Source organism: Dendrobates tinctorius, unplaced genomic scaffold (genome assembly GCF_039654945.1).
Source record: "Dendrobates tinctorius isolate UK_male_01 unplaced genomic scaffold, ASM3965494v1 ptg000016l, whole genome shotgun sequence".
NCBI lineage: Eukaryota > Metazoa > Chordata > Amphibia > Anura > Dendrobatidae > Dendrobates > Dendrobates tinctorius.
In genome coordinates, this window is record NW_027361684.1 from 5277710 (window position 1) to 5301622 (window position 23913).

General features: G+C 49.1%; 2 protein-coding genes across 4 annotated transcripts in view; one reads left to right on the forward strand and one right to left on the reverse strand.

Moving 5' to 3' along the window:
- SHPK (sedoheptulokinase) overlaps positions 1-6584 on the reverse strand; it is a 57375-nt gene extending 50791 nt beyond the window's left edge. The window contains exon 1 of one of the 2 annotated variants that reach the window (XM_073565307.1): positions 6297-6584. In XM_073565307.1, the coding sequence (XP_073421408.1) occupies positions 6297-6446 (150 nt within the window). In that variant the 5' untranslated portion in view covers positions 6447-6584. The remainder of the gene's footprint in view (positions 1-6296) is intronic. The other variant, XM_073565308.1, reaches the window with a different exon arrangement.
- Positions 6585-6632: 48 nt separating this feature from the next.
- The window catches only part of CTNS (cystinosin, lysosomal cystine transporter), a 29379-nt gene continuing 12098 nt past the window's right edge, over positions 6633-23913 (forward strand). Inside the window, exons 1-10 of one of the 2 annotated variants that reach the window (XM_073565309.1) lie at positions 6633-6756; positions 11520-11610; positions 11696-11807; positions 12324-12408; positions 16273-16376; positions 18061-18192; positions 20830-20929; positions 21009-21128; positions 21691-21861; positions 22908-23025. In XM_073565309.1, the coding sequence (XP_073421410.1) occupies positions 11541-11610; positions 11696-11807; positions 12324-12408; positions 16273-16376; positions 18061-18192; positions 20830-20929; positions 21009-21128; positions 21691-21861; positions 22908-23025 (1012 nt within the window). In that variant the 5' untranslated portion in view covers positions 6633-6756; positions 11520-11540. Of the gene's footprint in view, positions 6757-6849; positions 6907-11519; positions 11611-11695; positions 11808-12323; positions 12409-16272; positions 16377-18060; positions 18193-20829; positions 20930-21008; positions 21129-21690; positions 21862-22907; positions 23026-23913 lie in introns of those variants that run through there. The other variant, XM_073565310.1, reaches the window with a different exon arrangement.

The window sequence follows — 23913 nt, forward strand, 5'->3', positions numbered from 1 at the left end:
GTATTTCAGCTCAGTCCTATTTATTGCTTTTAGGTACAGTACTCCTCCCAAATCTCTGTCCCCTTTTGTATGCATGATTACAGAATTCCTGGCAGAACTGCTATCCATTGGGCAACCAGACCCCCTTGTCATAGCTGCCCCTATCATACCTCCCAACTTTTGAAGAAGGGAAAGATGAACAAAGACTGCGGCGCGCATAGCGCGCCGCTGCAAATTTTGGCCACGCCCAGTCACACCCATTTCACAACTAGTCACACCCATGTCCACACCTAATCGCACCCATTTAGCACTGCTGATCACACTGACTGGTACTGAGGGCACAGTGGCTGGCATTATGGGCACACTGACTGGCACTAAGGAAGAGAGAAAACAGAGAGAGAGAGAAAAAAGAAAACAGAGAGAGCGAGAAAGAAAGGGGAAAGAAAGAACAGTGAGCTACAAAGAAAGAACAGTGAGAGACAGAGAAAGAACAGAGAGAGAAAGAAAGAGGGGAAAGACAGAGAAAGAACAGAGAGAGAAAGAAAGAAGTAAAGAAAAGAAAGAACAGAGAGGAAAGAAAAAGAAAGAAAGAGGGGAAGAAAGAACAGAGAGAGAAAAAAGAAAGATTAGAGAAAGAAAGAACAGAGAGAGAAAGAAAGAACAGAGAGAGAAAGAAAATGAGGGAAAGACAGAACAGAGAAAGAAAGAAAAAGAGAGAAAGAAATAAAGAAAGATTCTACAAAGATACTATAGCAGCCCGGCTCCCATTGTAGTGCCCACCTGAGCCTCCCGGTGCAGGACCTATCATGATCCGCTCACATGGCCGGCATCCCCGATTCCAAGGCGATCCTGCTGTCTGCGCTGTCGGAGGAGGACACGGTGATGGATCTGAAGCATTCCTGGTTCCGTCACAATCTCCTCAAGAAATTATCTCATTTCCGGTCAGCTTCCAGCACATCACTTCCGGTGGAACGTCATGTGTGTGTTTTAAAATGCTCCTCGGGGCTCCGCCGTGTACTCCTGTGTCCGTGGGAAAAGCCCGCTTTGTATGCTTTGTACACACTTGGCTCCGCTCCGTACATCCCGTACACATATGGCTCCACTCCATACACACGGCTCCACTCCGTCCACCTCGTACACGCGTGGCTCCTCTCCATACACCTCATACACGCGCGGCTCCGCTCCGTACACCTCGTACATGCGCGGCTCCTCTCCGTACACCTCGTACAAACACACGGCTCCGCTCCGTACATCTCGTACACACGGCTCCTCTCCGTACACCTCGTACACACGGCTCCTCTCCGTACACCTCGTACACGCGCGGCTCCTCTCCGTACACCTCGTACACGCGCGGCTCCTCTCCGTACACCTCGTACACACGGCTCCTCTCCGTACACCTCGTACACACACACGGCTCCGTTCCGTACACCTCGTACACACACACAGCTCCTCTCCGTACACCTCGTACACGCGCGGCTCCTCTCCGTACACCTCGTACACGCGCGGCTCCTCTCCGTACACCTCGTACACGCGCGGCTCCTCTCCGTACACCTCGTACACGCACGGCTCCTCTCCGTACACCTCGTACACGCACGGCTCCTCTCCGTACACCTCGTACACACGGCTCCGCTCCGTACACCTCGTACACACGGCTCCGCTCCGTACACGCGCGGCTCCACCTCGTACACACACACGGCTCCGCTCCGTACACCTCGTACACACACACGGCTCCTCTCCGTACACCTCGTACACACACACGGCTCCGCTCCGTACATCTCGTACACACGGCTCCTCTCCGTACACCTCGTACACGCGCGGCTCCTCTCCGTACACCTCGTACACACTGCTCCGCTCCGTACACCTCGTACACACTCCTCCGCTCCATACACCTCGTACACATTGCTCCGCTCCATACACCTCGTACACTCACGGCTCCGCTCCATACACCTCGTACACACTGCTCCGCTCCGTACACCTCGTACACTCACGGCTCCGCTCTGTACATCTCGTACACACGGCTCCACTCCGTACACCTCGTACACACTGCTCCGCTCCGTACACCTCGTACACACTGCTCCGCTCCGTACACCTCGTACACATTGCTCCGCTCCATACACCTCGTACACATTGCTCCGCTCCATACACCTCGTACACATTGCTCCGCTCCATACACCTCGTACACATTGCTCCGCTCCATACACCTCGTACACATTGCTCCGCTCCATACACCTCGTACACATTGCTCCACTCCATACACCTCGTACACACTGCTCCGCTCCGTACACCTCGTACACTCACGGCTCCGCTCCGTACACCTCGTACACACACACGGCTCCGCTCCGTACATCTCGTACACACGGCTCCACTCCGTACACCTCGTACACGCGCGGCTCCTCTCCGTACACCTCGTACACACTGCTCCGCTCCGTACACCTCGTACACACACACGGCTCCGCTCCGTACACCTCGTACACACACACGGCTCTGCTCTGTACACCTCGTACACACACACGGCTCTGCTCTGTACACCTCGTACACACACACGGCTCCACTCCGTACACCTCGTACACACGGCTCCACTCCGTACACCTCGTACACGCGCGGCTCCTCTCCGTACACCTCGTACACACTGCTCCGCTCCGTACACCTCGTACACACTGCTCCGCTCCGTACACCTCGTACACACACACGGCTCCGCTCTGTACATCTCGTACACATGGCTCCACTCCGTACACCTCGTACACACTGCTCCGCTCCTTGCACCTCGTACACACTTCTCCGCTCCATACACCTCGTACACACTGCTCCGCTCCGTACACCTCGTACACACACGGCTCCGCTCCGTACACCTCGTACACATTGCTCCGCTCCATACACCTCGTACACACTGCTCCGCTCCGTACACCTCGTACACTCATGGCTCCGCTCCGTACCGTACACACACACGGCTCTGCTCCGTACACCTCGTACACACACACGGCTCCGCTCTGTACATCTCGTACACACGGCTCCACTCCGTACACCTCATACACGCGCGGCTCCTCTCCGTACACCTCGTACACACTGCTCCGCTCCGTACACCTCGTACACTCACGGCTCCGCTCCGTACACCTCGTACACACACAGCTCTGCTACATCCACACTGTAAATCCTGACCCCACACATACATACCTCAACCAGCACCATGACAACAGCAAAGTAGAGTCTTGCAGACGGTAGAGGCAAGGCTGAGCGCACAGGACCTGTGATGAGGTCACAGGATGGGCGGAGTCAGGGGTGACATGATCGGGGGTCTGGACAAAGGCTCCTGCTGATCATGTGACCCCCCTGACTCCTCCCCTCCTGTGACCTCATCACAGGTCCTGCGAACAGAGCGAGCAGGCAAGCGAGTGCGATGCTGTGAGTGGCTGGGGGGAGGGGGTCTCATGCTGGGGCGAGAGGGGCGGGAGGGGCGAGAGGGGCGGGAGGGGCGGGAGGGGCGAGAGGGGCGAGAGGGGCGGGAGGGGCGAGAGGGGCGGGAGGGGCGAGGGGGGCGAGAGGGGCGAGGGGGGCGAGAGGGGCGGGGGGGGCGAGAGGGGCGGGGGGGGCGAGAGGGGCGGGGGGGGCGAGAGGGGCGAGAGGGGCGGGGGGGGCGAGAGGGGCGGGGGGGGCGGGGGGGGCGAGAGGGGCGGGGGGGGCGAGAGGGGCGGGGGGGGCGGGGGGGGCGAGGGGGGCGGGGGGGGCGAGGGGGGCGGGGGGGGCGAGGGGGGCGGGGGGGGCGAGAGGGGCGGGGGGGGCGAGAGGGGCGGGGGGGGCGAGGGGGGCGGGGGGGGCGAGGGGGGCGAGGGGGGCGAGAGGGGCGAGGGGGGCGAGAGGGGCGGGAGGGGCGAGAGGGGCGAGGGGGGCGAGGGGGGCGAGGGGGGCGGGGGGGGCGAGGGGGGCGGGGGGGGCGAGGGGGGCGGGGGGGGCGAGGGGGGCGGGGGGGGGCGAGGGGGGCGGGGGGGGCGAGGGGGGCGGGGGGGGCGAGGGGGGCGGGAGGGGCGGGGGGGGCGAGAGGGGCGGGGGGGGCGAGAGGGGCGGGGGGGGCGAGAGGGGCGGGGGGGGGCGAGGCGGCTTATCTCCCTGCAGTGCGGGAGGAACTTGAAACTATCACCGCCGCAGAGGGCCGGCGGCAGGAGCAACAGTGGCCGCAGCAGCTGGCAAGCGGCCAGATGATCGGGCGCTGCCGCCCGCGGCCCACGCGACAGCGGCCCAGCGGGAAAATGCCCGGTTAGTTATATTGCCAATCCGGGCCTGGTCCCACAAGCTGGCGGGGGAGCGGCAGGTCACAGAGGCAGGAGCCGGCGGCTGTAGCTGTGCCGCTGCTAAAAAAATGAATATTCACTTCTCTTATAGCGCGCACAGAGACCCCCACAGCCGCCGGCTTCCAGCACACATCCTACTCACCTTCCCTGTGCGCCCTCGCTGCATCTCGTTCGTTCCGGCGCCAGCAGCTCTTCTGGCCCCGCTCACTAAGGTAATGAATATTCACGCCTCTCCACTCCCATATTCACGGGGCCACGTTATCGCTCGGCAGGAAGAGCTGCTGGCGCCGGAATGAGATGCAGCGACGGGCGCGCTGGAAGGTAAGTAGGATGGTATTTTTTTTATAGGAACCCTGCATACATGTTAGGGGATAAGGAGCCATGGATACAAGGACAGCGACGGGGGGAACCACGCATACCAAGACAGGGATGATGGGACAATGCATACCCGGCTTATACTCAAGTCAATAAGCTTACCAAGTTTTCCGTGGCAAAATTAGGTGTCTCGGCTTATACTCGAGTACACAGTATAATGTTTCACCTTGTGGAGAGTCACAAGCTAAGTTTGGCATATCAAAGTGAGGAGACTTATAAGCCATGTATGCTCCTCTGGGAAATTAAAGTTTAGGATCGCTGATTCGAATAGGTGGCACTAGAGTCCTAGTTTTCTTTCTATCTAAATAGACGATTTGCATATGTAATTTAGCAGAGGAGCTTGCATGACTTATAAGTCTCTTCACAAGGAGAAACGTTACCCCTTGGAATCCAGTCCAGAGCCTCTCACCTAGCCAAATCAGAACTTTGTGCTGAAGAAGGGAAATACCACAAAATTCAATATCTACAAATTGAGATTCTGTTTTGGCCGTTAGCCTAAGTCATGTGACAAGGGGCGATAATGACTGTTAGGATTGCTACTTCCAATAGGTGGCGCTAGAGTTCTAGTCCTCTTCCTCTTTGATGATACAATTTCCATTCTCCTAGACTGATCATTCATTCTCAAAATTCTCAATATCCAGATGCAAAGTGTCTCTTCAGAGAGGACGAGAACTCTAGCGCCACCTATTGGAAGTAGCAATCCTAAAAGTCAATGTCGACCCTTTAACGAGTCCTGCCACATGATTTAGGATAAAAGCCAAGCCAGAATCTCAGTTTGCAGACAAGGGGCAGTGCCCCAAAACACAATGCCTGCAAATTGATAATCTAGATCTCAATTTAAGGGTAACATCTGTCATCAATACATACAGACTTTCCCATTACTGAGATGACAGTTGGTGCTCATAGCATTCTATGGAAAACTGTAACTGTGGTTTCAGAAGCGCTTGCAGCAGAATGTCTGCGTCGGCCTCTAACGCCTCATTTCTCCATAGAGGTTTAAAAGCACCAACAGTCGTCTCCTATCTCAGTAATGGGAAAATCTGTCTTCATTGAATGCAGATTTTACCCATGAATTGAGAGTAAAAGACCAGTCCAGGAGGAGAAAGAAGCAAATTGTCTGTGATAATATAAATTACCAAGTTGTTTATTTTCATGTGTATTATTGATTTATGAAGTAAAAATTAAAAACAGCGGTCGCACTCTAAATGCGGATATTCTTTGCTAAAGTCATTACAAATGTTGCACCATTTAACGTTGATAGCTGCAGAATGAGTTAACGGAAAATCCTCCAGCGAGCTCATTCTGGCAGGAGACTGTCACTCCTATGTGTCCTTTTCTGGGCTCCTCGCAGCTGATATATGAGCACAGACCCCATCAAAGGTGAACGTGTAGGGAAAAAAAAGAGTCTTTAAAGGCACACGGAGCAAAACCTAATGAAACAAATTCCATATTTTTAATCTTGTGCCCAAAATGCACCAAGCCAAGTAAAAAAAAGATTGTATAGAGCTAGATTTGCATGTCACTGAGCAAAAGCACTATGAAGGCCAAGTTACAGGTCACATATGGAGCAACGTCCTAACACAGCCATGCATAAACCTGTCACCCTCCAGCAGCTGAAGGACTATAACTCCCAGCAAGCCCTGGCGCCTCCGGCCTCACCTGGGCTCCACACTCGCCCTCCAGCCCGGCTCCCGTGTCCCGGCTCTGGCCGTGCAGCACCTCCCGGGATGCGGGCTCCAGTAACACGGCCTTCACAGAACTGGTGCCCACATCAATGCCCAGAACCACGCAGTCCTTCCCGAGCTCCATCTGTAGGATCACAAGGCACTGGGCAGACAGACACTGACAGCGGCTCAACCCACTATTACCAGAACGTCACTAAACTTCGCTGTCCCCGGTTACAGGCGCCATTTTCCTGAAGCTCAACCATGCAATTACAGAAAAAAAAGGGACTTCATAAAAATGGCGTCGGAAGGCCAGTACTGAGCCCGGCTCCTCCTCTGCTGCTGTGTCACGAGGTAAACAAGGAAGAAGGCGGGGCTTACTGACAATTGAGGAACTCGGGGGGTGTATGGAGCGGCCGGTCTGCTGAGAAACAGCTGGACGGGAGGGCGAGCAGGTCAGTGTCCTGGACACAGTGAGTGCATGGCCGCCGCCATAGTGACAGGGCGCAGTCTATGGGGGGCTGAGGTCAGGAGGTGAAGAGGGGAATGATAAAGGCAGGGACAAGAGACTTCCTGTTTCTACATAGAGCAGAGAAAAGAATTAGGTGGGTAGAAAGACCAAATGAGCAATTGTAAGTACACAGTGATATATAATGTGATGATTGTGATATACTAACAGGATAAAAGCTTTGATGGGAGGAGGGCTTCTTTAAATGCCAGTGTCACTATTGACTTAAATCTCCACACATCTTTAGCCCCCATCTCCACCCTCTCCTGTCCAGACATAGCATTGTCACACTTCAATAATACACTGAAGAATGCCCTAGATGAAGCAGCACCTTCTATACGCAGAAAGACCCGACACAGACAACGGCAGCCCTGGCACACAACGCAAACACGCTCTCTTCAGCGCTGCTCGAGGTGTGCAGAGCGGCAGTGGAGAAAATCTCTCTTAGCAGAAGACTTCATCCACTATAAGTTCATGCTCAAAACCTATAACTCTGCCCTTCATCTGGCCAAACAATCCTACTTCACCACCCTCATCACCTCACTATCCAACAACCCAAGACGACTTTTTGAAACCTTAAACTCCCTCCTGAAACCTAAAGTACAGGCCCCCATCACCAACCTCAGCGGTGAGGATCTGGCCACTTATTTCCTAGAAAAAATCAACCACATCCATCAGGATATCTCAGCCCTATCTCCTCAGTGCCTGGATCCCCTTCCCTGCCGCACCTCAAGCTCACTAGACATCTTTGAGCCTGTTTCAGAAGAAGAAGTTTCCAAGCTCCTCGCTTCTGCTCGGCCTACAACCTGCAACAGTGACCCTATTCCTTCACAGCTCCTGCAGTCTCTCACCAGTGGTCACCACTCACCTGACTAAAATATTTAACCTCTCTCTTTCTTCAGGTATATTTCCCTCCTCATTTAAACATGCCATCATAACCCCTTTACTTAAAAAGCCATCCCTGGACCAGAACTGCACTGCTAACTACAGACCTGTCTCTAACCTTCCCTTCATCTCTAAACTCCTGGAACGCCTGGTCCACTCCCGTCTAATCCGCTATCTCTCGGATAACTCTCTTCTCGACCCCTTACAATCTGGTTTCCGCTCTTTACACTCTACTGAAACTGCCCTCACTAAAGTCTCTAATGATTTAATAACAGCTAAATCGAAAGGTCATTGCTCCCTGCTGATTCTCCTGGATCTCTCTGCCGCATTTGACACTGTGGATCACCAGCTCCTCCTCACTATGCTCCGCTCTATAGGCCTCAAGGACACAGCCCTCTCCTGGTTCTCCTCCTACCTCTCTGACCGCTCCTTCACTGTATCTTTTTCCGGCTCCTCTTCCTCTTCTCGTCCCCTTACTATCGGGGTCCCGCAGGGCTCAGTCCTAGGCCCCCTCCTCTTCTCTTTATACACTGCCCCTATTGGACAAACAATCAGCAGATTTGGGTTCCAGTATCATCTCTATGCTGATGACACCCAATTATACACTTCTTCCCCTGACATCACCCCTACCCTAATTCAAAATACCAAGGATTGTCTGTCTGCTGTCTCTAGCATCATGTCCTCCCTCTATCTGAAACTAAATCTCTCTAAAACTGAACTTCTTGTGTTTCTCCCCTCTACTAGCCTCACTCTACCTAACATCGAAATAACCCTGGAGGGTTCAACCATAACTCCCAAGCAGCATGCCCGCTGTCTTGGGGTCATATTCGACACTGAACTTTCCTTTACTCCGTACATCCGATCACTCAGTCGCTCTTGTCACCTGCATCTTAAAAACATCTCCAGAATCCGACCTTTTCTCACCTTTGAAACTGCTAAGACTCTTACTGTCGCTCTTATTCATTCTCGTCTGGACTACTGCAACTCTCTTCTGATCGGTCTCCCTCTTACCAAACTTTCTCCTCTCCAATCCATCTTGAATGCGGCAGCCAGGGTCATATTTCTGTCCAGCCGCTTCACCGATGCCTCCATCTTGTGCCAGTCATTACACTGGCTACCTATTCGCTACAGGGTCCAGTATAAACTCATCTCTCTCACCCACAAAGCTCTCCACTGTTCTGCACCGCCTTATATCTCCTCTCTCATCTCTGTCTATCGCCCTACACGTGCCCTCCGTTCTACAAATGACCTAAGACTAACATCCCCCGTAATCCGAACCTCGCACCTCCGTCTCCAAGACTTCTCTCGTGCTGCTCCAGCTCTCTGGAATGCACTTCCCCAGATGATCAGACTGATACCTAGCCCTGACCTATTCATGCGCGCTTTGAAAACCCATCTCTTCAAAGAAGCCTATCACATCAACTACTCAGCAAGCTAACTTTGCCCTGTTCCCTCCTTCCAAATATTATTCTGAATCTGCACCCTACTATTCATCTGTCTCCACACCCTTCATGCACATGATAACTGCACTTGATACTTGTCTATTGCACTTAAACACACGGGCTGATGACCGGATCATGCAGCTTTATATGAAAATCCCTATTATAATTGCCAGACCTGAATTAACAAGCATTTCTCACCTACTGTGTCCCCCCATTTCCTTGTAGATTGTAAGCTTGCGAGCAGGGACCTCACTCCTAATGTCACTGTTTGAATTGTCTTAACTTGTATTGAATTTATTGTCTGTACATGTCCCCGCTTAATTGTAAAGTGCTGCGGAATATGTTGGCGCTATATAAATAAAAATTATTATTATTATTATATAAATTGCTGTGATCAAAGCTCGCTACTACTGATGCTGGTTGCATAACTCGGCCACCAGCCGCGCTGCCTGGAGCAGCCTTAGCCCCTGAAGCTGCGCTGCCTGGAGCAGGCTCATCCCTGAAGCCGCGCTGCCTGGAGCAGGCTCAGCTCTGAATAATAATAATCTTTATTTTTATATAGCGCTAACATATTCCGCAGCGCTTTACAGTTTGCACACATTATCATCACTGTCCCCGATGGGGCTCACAATCTAAATTCCCTATTAGTATGTCTTTAGAATGTGGGAGGAAACCGGAGTACCCGGAGGAAACCCACGCAAACACGGGGAGAACATACAAACTCCTTGCAGATGTTGTCCTTGGTGGGACTGAAGCCGTGTTGCCTGGTGCAGGCTCAGTCCCTGAAGCCGCGCTGCCTGGAGCAGGCTCAGCTCTGAAGCCGCGTTGCCTGGAGCAGGCTCAGCCCCTGAAGCCGGGCTGCCTGGAGCAGGCTCAGCCCCTGAAGCCGGGCTGCCTGGAGCAGGCTCAGCCCCTGAAGCCGGGCTGCCTGGAGCAGGCTCAGCCCCTGAAGCCGGGCTGCCTGGAGCAGGCTCAGCCCCTGAAGCCGGGCTGCCTGGAGCAGGCTCAGCCCCTGAAGCCGGGCTGCCTGGAGCAGGCTCAGCCCCTGAAGCCGGGCTGCCTGGAGCAGGCTCAGCCCCTGAAGCCGGGCTGCCTGGAGCAGGCTCAGCCCCTGAAGCCGGGCTGCCTGGAGCAGGCTCAGCCCCTGAAGCCGGGCTGCCTGGAGCAGGCTCAGCCCCTGAAGCCGGACTGCCTGGAGCAGGCTCAGCCCCTGAAGCCGCGTTGCCTGGAGCAGGCTCAGCCCCTGAAGCCGCGTTGCCTGGTGCAGGCTCAGCCCCTGAAGCCGCGCTGCCTGGTGCAGGCTCAGCCCCGGAAGCCGCGCTGCCTGGAGCAGCCTCAGCCCCGGAAGCCGCGCTGCCTGGAGCAGCCTCAGCCCCGGAAGCCGCGCTGCCTGGAGCAGCCTCAGCCCCGGAAGCCGCGCTGCCTGGAGCAGCCTCAGCCCCGGAAGCCGCGCTGCCTGGAGCAGCCTCAGCCCCGGAAGCCGCGCTGCCTGGAGCAGCCTCAGCCCCGGAAGCCGCGCTGCCTGGAGCAGCCTCAGCCCCGGAAGCCGCGCTGCCTGGAGCAGCCTCAGCCCCTGAAGCCGCGCTGCCTGGAGCAGCCTCAGCCCCTGAAGCCGCGCTGCCTGGAGCAGCCTCAGCCCCTGAAGCCGCGCTGCCTGGAGCAGCCTCAGCCCCTGAAGCCGCGCTGCCTGGAGCAGCCTCAGCCCCTGAAGCCGCGCTGCCTGGAGCAGGCTCAGCCCCTGAAGCCGCGCTGCCTGGAGCAGGCTCAGCCCCTGAAGCCGCGCTGCCTGGAGCAGGCTCAGCCCCTGAAGCCGGGCTGCCTGGAGCAGGCTCAGCCCCTGAAGCCGGGCTGCCTGGAGCAGGCTCAGCCCCTGACGCCGGGCTGCCTGGAGCAGCCTCAACCCCTGAAGCCGCGTTGCCTGGAGCAGCCTCAGCCCCTGAAGTCGCTTCATACATGTAATGTGCACAGATGATGATGGATGTACGTTGTAGGTTACCAGTGGGAATCTGTATCAAGTGGGCCTTGGCACTTGCCTTGATCTGCCGGGTGCTGATACCGGGACCTGGTCCGAACGAAATGTGACTGGTGCAGCTGATCAACGACGAATGATTGCCTGCAGCGCTCATGTGATTCCGTAGCCGGATGTTGATTCCAGTGGTGGGACGTGACGCTAGTCTGGGAGATCAGTCTTTTTTTTTTTTTTTTTTTACCCACCCCTCTGAGCCCATTGGTAAAATGTTATCCAGTAATGGACAACCCCTTTAAGTCCAGTATGAATCACTGTAATGTAAGCGTCTTCTAGAAGCAGCGGGGACGTAGAGATGAAGGTGGGGTGTCAGGGGTCCGCTTCTAATACTGTGTGATGGTGATTTCTTCTCCACAGCTCAGAACAAGCCGTACAGCCATGGAGGTGAGCCGAAATCCAAAGTCTATGATACTCGCCCTCTTCTTACTCAGGTTATTAGTATTTGTCGGTGAGTAGTCCTGAATCAGCCCCCTATAGCTGCAGATTGTGTCATTGCTGGACGGTGGCGCTGAGAACGTGTTGTTGAGTTGCAGGTGCTGACAGCCCCCCATCATCGGCCGCGCTCCATGCTGAGAGCACGATTACTATCCCAGATGTTGTGACCATAGAAAATGGGAGCGTGAAAAACCTGAGCCTTACTGTAGAGTGAGTGATCTGTGAATTATTATTATTATGCAGAACTTTACTGGGAACATTTTGTGGTAGATTTGTTTTGTTTTCATGTCCGTTGTTTCTTTTTTAGGAGGGATAACAGGGAGAGTTATTTTACCTTTACACTTGTGTATCTCAAGCCAAAATCTGCAAATTTTTTTAAAAAATCTATATTATCTTACTCCTTAAAAATCACAGCTGACTGGCGACCACGAGGCGCCTCACAATCTTGTAACCTTCTGCTCACTGCAGTGGTCAGATGTAATCCATCTATAGAGATGCCGGGATGAATTATAGTCCTTTTAATGAAGTAATTTTTTTAATTGGAGGAGACCGATGTGTTGTCCCAGTGAGGGACCTAGAGAGGCAGTATCCCTCGCTGGAGCGCTGGGTATTGGGCACTGCTTGAACGATTGGGTTATTAGACAGACTATAGTGATGGCTTGAATAGTTTTGCTCGTAAACTTTGCACGCAGCGATATTTTATGTCAGCATTTTTTATTTTTACAGTTCTCCATTGAATGAAACGGTTCTTTTTACTTTCAACATTACGTATTCCTCAAAGAACAACACGGTTGTCCGTCTTCCGGCAGAAGTAAGTGATGTGCAGACGTACGGGAAGGGTCAGCGGTTATGGGGTTTATTGCCAAACACATGGAGAGAATTGTATCCTAGAGGAACCAGTCAGATTCCAGTTCTCATTATTCAGAGGATGCGTACTGTGCATTTGGAAATCTGCTTTGATAAAACTCCTCTGGTGTGTCTGAATTTACCGATGCTCTCAAAATTATAAAGTTTGTCGTGACTCCCATTTATCTTAATGCACCTGCCTACTTTAATGGGTTGTCCCATAAGTAACAAGTATCACCTTTCCACAGGGTGGGTAAAGTACTCTGGCACCCCCACTGATTATGAGATCCCAAAGTTCCCTGAATGAGTGAGCATGTGCGACCACTGCGTCATGTGCTGTCTGTATGTGCGCTGGTCGCACATGCTCACTACGACTTGTTTAATCGGTTGGGGGCTCAGCAGCGATCATACATTTATTATCTATCCTGTGGATGGGTTATAAATAATGTTTTATAGGGATATCCCCTAAGCAACATTCATCACCTAACCACAGGATAGTTGTTGACATTTATAGCTATTAACATTTATCCAGTGATCAGATATATGATCTATAGTAAGGATGAGCCATCCATGTTAAAATCCCGTACAACCCCTTTAGCTATCATATCGATAAGCGATAAATCTGAAAATCAATAGGAAGCAGATGTGCATTATCCAGCCGTGGCCACTATACTGTTGACGGAGCTGAGACTGAGTATCGGCACTGGGAACGGCTGATTGTTGGGGGTGCCGGATGTCACTCCCCCACTGATCAGATATTGATGACAGATCCTAAGGATAGGCCATCAATGTAAAAGACCCAAGCAGACCCTCTAACAAATGATAGTTTGATTACTGGGGGCCATACATTGGGGAAGTACAGAGATCATGAGAACAAGGGTCTCAAAGTCCCTGATGTGGCTGTTGTAGTAACTACTTTTGCCATTTACTACCATCGGTGTATGAAAGTGGTAGAGTGCGTGCATGACCATGAGCAGTGAATGGGAGCGGTGGTCACATAGGGGACTTTGGCATCCCCGTCTGCCGGCACTCTTACCGGTCAGTGCCAAGCCGCTTTATTGTAGGTTGATCTGTGGAATAAGTCATCTTTTGTAAGGCAACAAACAAGCCGGAAATGTGAACAAAGCAGCACCAAAACCCTTATTATATAGGATAGAATAGGAGTGATGAATAAGTGGCGCGGAGCCATATTCTTAGTCTTCTATGTTCCTGAAGGGAGCTCTCCCCAGCCCGGTGTCGATCGGAGGGTATGTAGTGCAGCATATTCAGCTGACTCATCCCCTAAACCAAATGTAATTGATATATATATATTTTTTTTGCCTGACAATATGTTAGGCCTGTTTCACACATCCGTTTTTCAGCTCAGTCTAAATCCGCTAAAATGGCAGAAAACGGATCCGTAGGTGGATTGAAAGAAACGGGTGGCACCGGATTGTTGTGTTGATGGATCCGTGTAAGGTTGAATTTTAAAGGAACCCGTGCCTGGAAAAAGGAGAGAGAGCGAGAAACGAGATTTAGGGTTACATTTCCGGCAAAGGCAATTCTTCCGGGCAAATGCAGACCCGGCCAGCAAAAAAAAACGTTTCAGTGTCCGTCCAGTCATTCAGCGGACGCCAAAATTTAGGCGGATCCGTGAAAAATCGTATCATACGGATGACCATCCATCAAGATCCGCCGATAATGCAAGTCAATGGGAAGAAAAACGGATCCGCCAAGAAAAATGGCGGATCCGGTTTTTTTTTGCAAAACGGCAGATTTTGACTGATGGTGACAGACGGATGTGTGAAAGAGGCCTTAGGTATTTGCTAAGCACAGTATGATACCAGACTGAAACAGGAAGGAAAAAGAGCAACATTTTATCTTTGTTCTGTTTCTTTACCACATTTATTATGTGCCGTTTACCCATTACTGGACTTCCTTTATAGAGCGACATTTAGTGCCAATACTAGGAACTGATAGACAATTATTTAGTGCTGCTCGGGGAATCTTCAGGTTCTGATCACAATGGCTTTTGGGGCTTCTGTATATACACTGCTCTAGTGTGTCCCATAAGAGGATGGGCAACATGACGGAAACGTGATGGACCTCGCTATAATGAACTCTGTTGGGGTCCATCATGAGGAATAAAGCACGTCTGTAATTTTGTTGTTCTGCTTCATCATGGTAATTACCTAATGTGAGTGTGAACAGAGCTGAACCTGTGATGCGGGGATGATGACGTCCGGGATTGTCACAAGCTGTATGTGTTGTACCCCTATTGAAAAAAAAAAAGCCAATGCAAGCGAAAGTGCTGAGCATGGAAACTGCCGAGACCGATCGCTGATGATGCAGCCATGTGGTCTCTCACTTCTCATTTGTGCATATCATTGTTAACACGTTGTTCACCATCAAATGTGAGAAGATGGAAAAACTGTACATAAACTACCAGTGAGATGCGTAGATGATGCACCTTGAAATGATAAAGCAGATTCTAGAATTTGTTTCCAGGATTATCCAAGTTTCGCATTTCTAGACTCACATGAGTAAGTAACATCACAGACTGCAGTATATGAAAAAGGTGTAAGGACCTGTTCACATTGCGATGCTACCATCCACCGAGTGACTACACTTGGAAAACGCACAGCAAATTATTCAAAGGTGCTGCTCCATGGATCCAGAAGTAGAGCACCTGGACTATCGACCACCTTTATGAAAGAGAAAAAATTTTTATATTTAACTTTATTGCACTTAAAAAAAAAAAAAAAAAAAAAAGCCTTTCATAAAAATGGTGACTCGGAAGCATAATTGAAGTACAGCATACATACACTTGTATGGAGGCCGGGCCATTTAATCGACACCCCCCATCTGGCCGGTCCCAACACTAGACAGTGCGCAGCATCGCTCAGTGCAAGTGTATGGAGAGCGAGCCTGCGCCCACTGGCCGGGGGGTATGTATAAGTCTCACCTACCCTCCGGTCCCGGGCTGGAAACCGAAGAATCCCCACAGTGCGCACAGGTCACGCAGATTGACCGCAGACTTATCTGTTTGTACTTGAGAACCACTTTAAGATCATAATGTGAACTGCCTTTTAGGGAATGGAAATCTGTCCATAGCTTTCAGAACAGTAGGGCTACATTGGATATCTAGTAAATGTCTGATCTATGGGGGCCCCACTAATACAGTAGCTTGTGAAAGTGTTCACCCCCTTTTCTTTTTACCTATTTTGTTACAATACAACCTGGGTTTAAATATTTTTGTAATCAGATTTGTGTGTGATGCCTCAGCACTAAATAGTCTAAGTTGGTGAAGTGAGGTTAGAAAAATATAGGCAGAAATTAAATTTGAGATCAAATAATAAAAAAAAAAATGGCATGTACATATGTATTCACCCCTTTTGCGATGAAGCCCCTAAAAACTTCTGGTGCAAGCAGTTATCTTCATAAGTCACATGCTTAGTGAAAGGACGTCCCCTTTGTGCAATGTAAGTGTTATATGGGCTGTCAGTATATACACACCATTTCTGAAAGGCCACAGAGGCTTCAACACCAGTAAGCAAGAGGCACCACTAACCAAACTGCTCCTATGGTGTATCAGGTCCCGTAGGTGCTCCTATAGGGTATCAGGTCCCGTAGGTGCTCCTATAGGGTATCAGGTCCCGTAGGTGCTCATATATAACATCTGGTCACTTATGTGTCCCTGTATAATATCCGGCCTCTTATGTATGTGCTCCTATATCATATGCGTTCCCGTATGTGCCCCTATAGTGTACCCGTCCCAAACTACCATGTAAGGACATTTTGTTGCTGTGTAAATCTCGTCTACATTTTCTCCGTTTCTCTTTTCTTTCAGATTATCTTGTTGGCAAATTCTGATCATTCTGTTTTCGGGGCGATCGCAGAAGATGTGGGGCAGGTTACCGCTTATCTGCAGAGCAATAATTCCCACACTAATAGGTGAGTGCACCTATTAAAGTATATGCAGTCATTTAATGCCCCCTGTTGGCTTAAAGTTCACCCTTATAGTATTTTCACAAAATAATATCTAATAAAGTACTAATCTATAAGTTCGGATTTCCGACTAGGTGACATCCATACCTGGAACTGGTAGATAGGGTGCTGAAAGGCCTGCATTGGGTAAGGCTAAGCTGACACTTGGAAACATGGACTGCAAATACATCTGCTGTTTCTAAATAAAAATTAATTTCCGAAAAACAGTGGCACACTCCATATTAAAGGGCTAATGTCATCTAGTTAAAAGGGTAAAACCGCAAACTCCTTGTAAAGATGAGAAGCTTTTAATTCTATAGCATACTGCTCGTTGGCTGGGTTACTGGCCACCTCCACAGTCTGTTAGAGGTGGCCGATTTTCCTAGGCAAAGAGTCCAGCACCTGCAAGCTCTGTGTTTTAGGGCTTGTAAGCGCTGCTCTGAAGTTGACTATCGGATTTCTGCTATCCACTAATGCTGCAGAGGAACGCCGCCATTGGAGAGGACACCGTTTGGGCAGCTGTGCAGCCATGATGCCAGTCTTCAGTAGTGCCCCACACGCAGCAACCAGAAAACCAGGAGGCAAAGGAGCAGTGTGCCCCTGGAGAACAATTATGAGACAACCTCCATAATAACATTAGAGTCCCATAGGTATTGTTACATTCCCAAAGTGAGTCTTTTCCATGACAATATTTCTTTAGAAATTATTATTTAAAGTAGGTTGGTCACCAGATTTCACATTAATAGCTGCATACATTATTATTAGTATTATTATATGGATCTCTGAGACCTGATGTGGTCGGGGGCAGAACCACATGTTCTTACTATCTATGTAAGTACTGTACTTATATCATACTTTTTATAGTCCCCACCACTTGAGGACCTATGTCCTATACTTTTGCATTTCTTTGTAAGCTTAGAGAGGATTTTCGCATACATATACACTCACCTTATGCCCCACATATTCATTTTGGACAGTTTTGTTTTGGCAGAATTCACAGCTACTTTATCGGCACTTTGCTTTGGGAAGGCTAACTATTTAGCTATATATTGGTTTGCAGCATATGTATTCATTCATGTGGTCCTCCATTGGGGTTTTTCTTGTTTTTGTTTTGAATTCCTGTTTTTATTATGTATCTATCACTTTAATAAGTGTTATATTTTTTGAGACCTATTTGCACCATTCGGTTCTTATGTTGATAACTAGTGATGAGTGAATGTACTGGGATAAGGTGTTATCTGAGCATGCTCGAATAATATGTTTGAGTCCCTGCGGCTGCATGTCTCGTGGTTGTTCGACAGCCACAACACGTGCAGGGATTGCCTAACAAACAGCCTTATCAGGTCTAAGATTAATGTATGGCGTTTGTAACGTGAAATTTGGTGACGGATCCAATTTATTGAAAGTACAGATTTTGGTCAGATTTGTGGATTTCTTGCCAGCACGGAAGAGCTATGACCCGATGATCCTCGGCTGTCCTCTTCTTAGCCACAATTGACGTCTTTGCCGGACTGAGCAACATCATTGCCCTGAGCCACCCAACAGCTGATATTTCAGAATTGGGTCATGTGTGATCCCCTCATGGAGATGCCGCTGATTCCCCCCCCATGTCAATAACAATGTAACCTCTTGTCTTCTCTTTTGTTTCCAGACCAAGGATACGGTTCCTGGTGATCCACAGCCAGGCAGTGGAAGTCATCGAGCAGATTATTGGCTGGATATATTTCCTGGCCTGGTCTGTGTCTTTCTACCCGCAAGTTTTTACAAACTTTAGAAGGAAAAGGTGATGATCTACTTACAATATGTCTATCTCTCTTGTACCGAAGCCTGCCCCAGAAACTTGTCTCTGTGTCGCGTGCATGGACGCTACATAAAACCCAAGATTTTTTATTTTTTTTTACATTTTCTTGTTGATTAACCCCGTACCGACTTCCTCGATAAATGTATGGTGGAAGTCTGTAGCGAGTTTGTTGGATTGGGCTCATGGGGTGGAGCTCACCCTATACTGAGCAGGTGATGGCTTTGTGGTACAGCAAGGACTGGCCCCTTACAATTGCGAGTGCTGCGGAGTGCTGCTCATGATTGTTAACCTGTTAAATGCTGCTTTCCAACTCTGACAGCATCATAAGCTTTGCGGCGGCATGGCTGCACTTAATTTTATTTTACGTGATGGCAGGATGACTGTGTTATGACAGCTGTGGGTCTGTTGAAGACGCCCATGCTTGTCATTATGGAGATGTCAGGGCTTCAGAAGAGACCGTGATATTTACTGTATGCAGCAATACTGTGGTATTGCTGTGTATTGTACACGCGATCAGACAGTTGCAAGGTCAAGTCACTTAAGGGGACTAACACATATAGTGGAAAGTAAAAGAAAGTTGTTATAAAATTAAAAAAATATAAAACTTCAAATCATCTCCCTTTTCCCCCCATTTAAAAGTAATACATCTTTAAAAAAAAAAAAATACACTTACTTATGGTATCGCCGCTTTCAGGAAAGTGCCCGACGTCCACAGATGGGGGTTGTGCTCACAGCCCAACACTGTGCGGCCCTCCAAAGAAAGGCCACCCCACACCATTACTGACCCACTGCCAAATCGGTCATGCTGAAGGATGTTGCAGGCAGCAGATTGCTCTCCACGGCATCTCCAGACTCTGTCACGTCTGTCACATGTGCTCAGTGTGAACCTGCTTTCATCTGTGAAGAGTAGGGTGACCGCAAAAAATCGATGTCGGAATTTTGTCCGTCTGGACCCCACAAAACGATTCCCCTTTCCAGATATTGAGATAGCCAAAATTTGAGCTCGATCAAACGGACGTTAACCCGTGCCGCTCGTCGCTCAAAGTTTGAAAAAATCCAAATTGAGGTATTTTAAGATTTAGGTATTTTGCATAGTCTGTTAGACTATAAAGAATGTGACAACAACATTGCAGAAATAGCCCTGACCAAATTTTCGAACCATTTGTGGTATTTGAATGCAGAGTTGGTGGGATTATCGTTTTTTGATCCCACCATTACAGACAATGAAAAGTTGTTAATGGCTAATAAATTGCTCAGTAGCACAGATGAACCATCAGAGCACGCTAACCTACATGAGTTGATAATTTTACATAGTTATCTAATCTATTCTAGAGCTTTTGTTAAAGTAGTTTTTGAAACGTCAGAATATAATGCTCGGCATTTGCTTACAACTTGCAGGACATATTGCTTTTGTTCTTCATCTTTTGTCAGGTCGTTAAAGTCGGTTACTTCCTACCTCTTTTATTTTTTCTTTCCTAACTTTTGGATTTACAACCCTAGCGTGCTCTGATGGTTCATCTGTGCTACTGAGCAATTTATTAGCCATAATCCCACCAACTCTGCATTCAAATACCACAAATGGTTCGAAAATTTGGTCAGGGCTATTTCTGCAATGTTGTTGTCACATTCTTTATAGTCTAACAGACTATGCAAAATACCTAAATCTTAAAATACCTCAATTTGGATTTTTTCAAACTTTGAGCGACGAGCGGCACGGGTTAACGTCGTTTGATCGAGCTCAAATTTTGGCTTTCTCAATATCTGGAAAGGGGAATCGTTTTGTGGGGTCCAGACGAACAAGATTCTGACATTTTTCCCCCATATGAGATCCGGTCACCCTAGTGAAGAGCACAGGCAGCCAGTGGCGAATTTGCCCATCCTGGTGTTCTGTGGCAAGTGCCAAGCGTCCTGCACAGTGTTGGGCTGTGAGCACAACCCAAATCTGTGGACATCGGGCACTCAGACCATCCTCATGGAGTCGGTTTCTAACAGTTTGTGCAGACACATGCACATTTGTGGCCTGCTGGAGGCCATTTTGCAGGGCTCTGGCAGTGCTCCTCCTGTTCCTCCTTGCACAAAGGCAGAGGTAGCGGTCCTGCTACTGGGTTGTTGCCCTCCTACGGCCCCCTCCAGGTCTCCTGGTGTACTGGCCTGTCTCCTGGTAGCACTTCCAGCCTCTGACAAATACGGCAAACCTTCTCGCCACAGCTCTCATTGATGTGCCATCCTGGATGAGCTGCACTACCTGAGCCACTTGTGTGGGTTGTAGAGTCCGTCTCATGCTACCACGAGTGTGAAAGCACAACCAACATTCAAAAGTGACCAAAACATCAGCCAGAAAGCATTGGTACTGAGATGTGTGTCTGTGGTCCCCACCTTCAGAACCACTCCTTTATTGAGGGTGTCTTGATAATTGCCAATAATTTCCATCTGTTGTCTATTCCATTTGCACAACAGCATGTGAAATTGATTGTCAATCCGTGTTGCTTCCTAAGTGGACAGTTTGATTTCACAGAAGTTTGATTTGCTTGGAGTTATATTTTGTTGTTTAAGTGTTCCCTTTATTTTTTTGAGCAGTGTATATAATATTATTTTGTGATGTCTTTCTGCTTCTTTAAGTGTCGTGGGTCTGAGCTTCGACTTCTTGGCATTAAATCTGACGGGCTTTATTGCATATAGTGTCTTCAACGTCTGCCTGTTCTGGATCCCGTTTGTCAGGGTACGTGTTCTGTGTCGTTCATTTATTTCTCATGTACAGTTACAGCCACAATACTAGATGTGTATTTATTTTGTTACAGGAGCAGTTTCTCCAGATCTACCCCAACGGTGTAATCCCGGTAGATGCCAACGATGTATTCTTTAGCTTGCACGCGGTGCTCCTAACACTGGTTACGATAATTCAGTGCTGTATTTATGACGTAAGCAGGACGAGATGAATTTTAGCCGACGTACTTGAAATTTCTTTGTCAACTGGTTACTACAGATTTTTCGGTGTCCAGTTAAATGTTACTGAGACAGCTGAGCAGGTCCAGCATCATAAATGTGTTTATATATAGCCTAACGTGATCTAAAAGTGAATACGCTACCATTGGTTATATAACCGAGAGGCTCAAGAGTAACCGGGATTAGGAAAAAAATGTTTCATACATGAAATGACTACATGGAGACGTGCTCCAGCTCCAATGTCCAGCTGCGATGCGTCGGTCCACTACACACTTGCATGACTGCAATTTGGACTTGCCAGATCACAAAGGGGTTTTTGTGTGGCTCGGAAGTCGCTTTTACAATGTACGTCTCTGCAGCTTGGTCCCGATGCTCCATAGACTTACATTGTAAAAGGTCTCTACATGACGCCACGCTAGTGTATAAGAAGAATCTATCTACTAAACCATGTCTCCTACCAATAATCCTCCTACCCGTATGTAATACATTGCTCTGCACAAATGGCGTTCTTATTCCATCCTTCTGTGATTTTTGCAGCGAGGCGCCCAGAAGGTCTCTAAGGTAGCGGTTATCGTTCTGATCGTTGCCTGGCTGTTTGCCTTTTCCATGTTGTTTGTGGCCGTGGCTGGAAAAGTGACCTGGCTCCAGTTCTTATTCTGCTTTTCCTATATAAAACTGGCGATCACACTGATGAAATACTTTCCGCAGGTAACCTACCGATCAAATGATCCAGTCTAACATTGCTGTCCAGTAATTAGGTATAGAGGTTACCCATAGAAATGGTAGTCTTAGTGCAGATGATACAAAATAGCTGGGCGTTGTCAACAGTGTCAAGTTCTTAAAACTTTTAGTTGAGTATCTAGTATGACTATATCAATGGTAAGATGTGACTTCGAAATTACTGTCATCCATCTTTGTAAGAACTACGATAAGGCAAATTTTACTTTTGAAATCCAGCGATCTTGGAAAATAGTCGGTCTTATTATCTAAAAGACACCCATAAACATTGGGTTAAAGTTGGTGGAGCCAGATGATCATCTAATGTGCATGGGGCTTCCTAGAGACACTGACACTGGCAGATCTTCTCGGAAGAGAGGGATCGGGCATGTTGGATTTAAATACTCAATCCCTATGTTCTCCCAGGAGATAAGCCATCATTGTAGGTGTCTGGTAGACACTCCACTCTCCCCATTGGAAACCTATGAACACTCAGCCAAGTCAAATGTTCGTGTATGGGGCAGTCAGCGGAGAGATAAGTGTCCAAATATGTTGACCCAAAAGCCATGTTACTGGCAAATTACATGATCTCTAGGGTCTGGATCATCTGAAATCAGCTGTTATCACATGGTAAAGCTCATATATATATAGGTGCTCCCATGTCAATGTGCCTATACTTTTCAAACCTACAGTGAGACAATGAGACAAGTACTGGACAGACTGGTCAAAGGCAGATCGTCATTTTGGGGTAGGACTTATTACGATGGCTTGTAAGGACCACTTGTTAAGTGGCTGCAGTGATGCCATTAGTATCCTGTTATTACACAAGCACCCCGATTTGATGTCTTGCTTATTATTGGCTCGGTGTGACATCTTGCATTACACCAGGTCTACGAGTCAGAAGAGGCGCCAGAGATGCTGGCAGACAGGAGGTTTGCAGGGCTTTGGATTGGCTGCCAATGACTACCGAGGTGGCCGTTCTACCGAGGTGGTACAAGTATTTTTGCTCAACTCTAATCTTTTGTTGTATTCCTCAGGCTTACATGAATTTCCGTCGGAAAAGCACAGAGGGCTGGAGCATTGGAAATGTGCTGCTGGATTTTACAGGTGGCAGCTTCAGTATCATCCAGATGTTTCTACAGTCCTATAATAACGGTAAGCATGAAGAATCTCATTGTAGTGTCGGTGATCTGGACCCTGTCCTCTGAGTGATCTCATGTAATGCTGCAGTATGGATCGCAGCTCTGCAGCATGACACAAGCCCAGTGCTTTTATTCTGTACTCGAAGACCCAAGCCTTCCTCCCAGCGAGACAAATTATACTTTATTATTCTTCAGGTTATCTCTTAGCATTGAAAGGAATTTTGGTTACACATTAATCCGTTGTGATTATTCAGGTAGGGGCCTTTCATAATCTTAAAATGGGTTAAACAGGGTTAGAAGAAACATGGCTGCATTCTTCTGAAAACAGCACCACTGCGTTCTAAAGGTTGTGTGTCGTATTACAGCCTAAAGGAGATGTCCGATGCCAAATGGTTTCTTTCAGAAATCATACTATCATTAGGCAGAACTCCCTCTGATGTGTCTCATGGGTTTCTTTTTAGCTTTCCCTGGTGCTTCACTGCTTCTTGGGGTGATCATCGCCCGGTGTGCCGCTACCTGTCCCCTCATCTTCTGGATCCAAGAACCACATATTCTGTGATACATGGTGCTAGTTTCTCTGCCAGTACTTGCCCCGCTGTCCTGCTGCCTCATCTTTTCTGAGCCCACCCTCACCTCTTGTTAGCAAGTCTTACTGATCAAGCTGTGCCTATGTGGCAGGGGAAGCCTTGTCTCCAGGCTGGATAGCGGATGACATTATTGACTGGAAGTGAAGGAGCCACTCAGGCCGGAGCTACGTTAGCATATAACATCCGATGGACTAATGACACTTGGCTCCTGCTCTTCTGCAAGCGTGAGCCGAGTGTCAGTGCTCTGTGCTCCCATCCTCTCTCGCATGAGAGAATCTGATCGCAAATGCTGTGGAGATGGAGAAATTAATTCA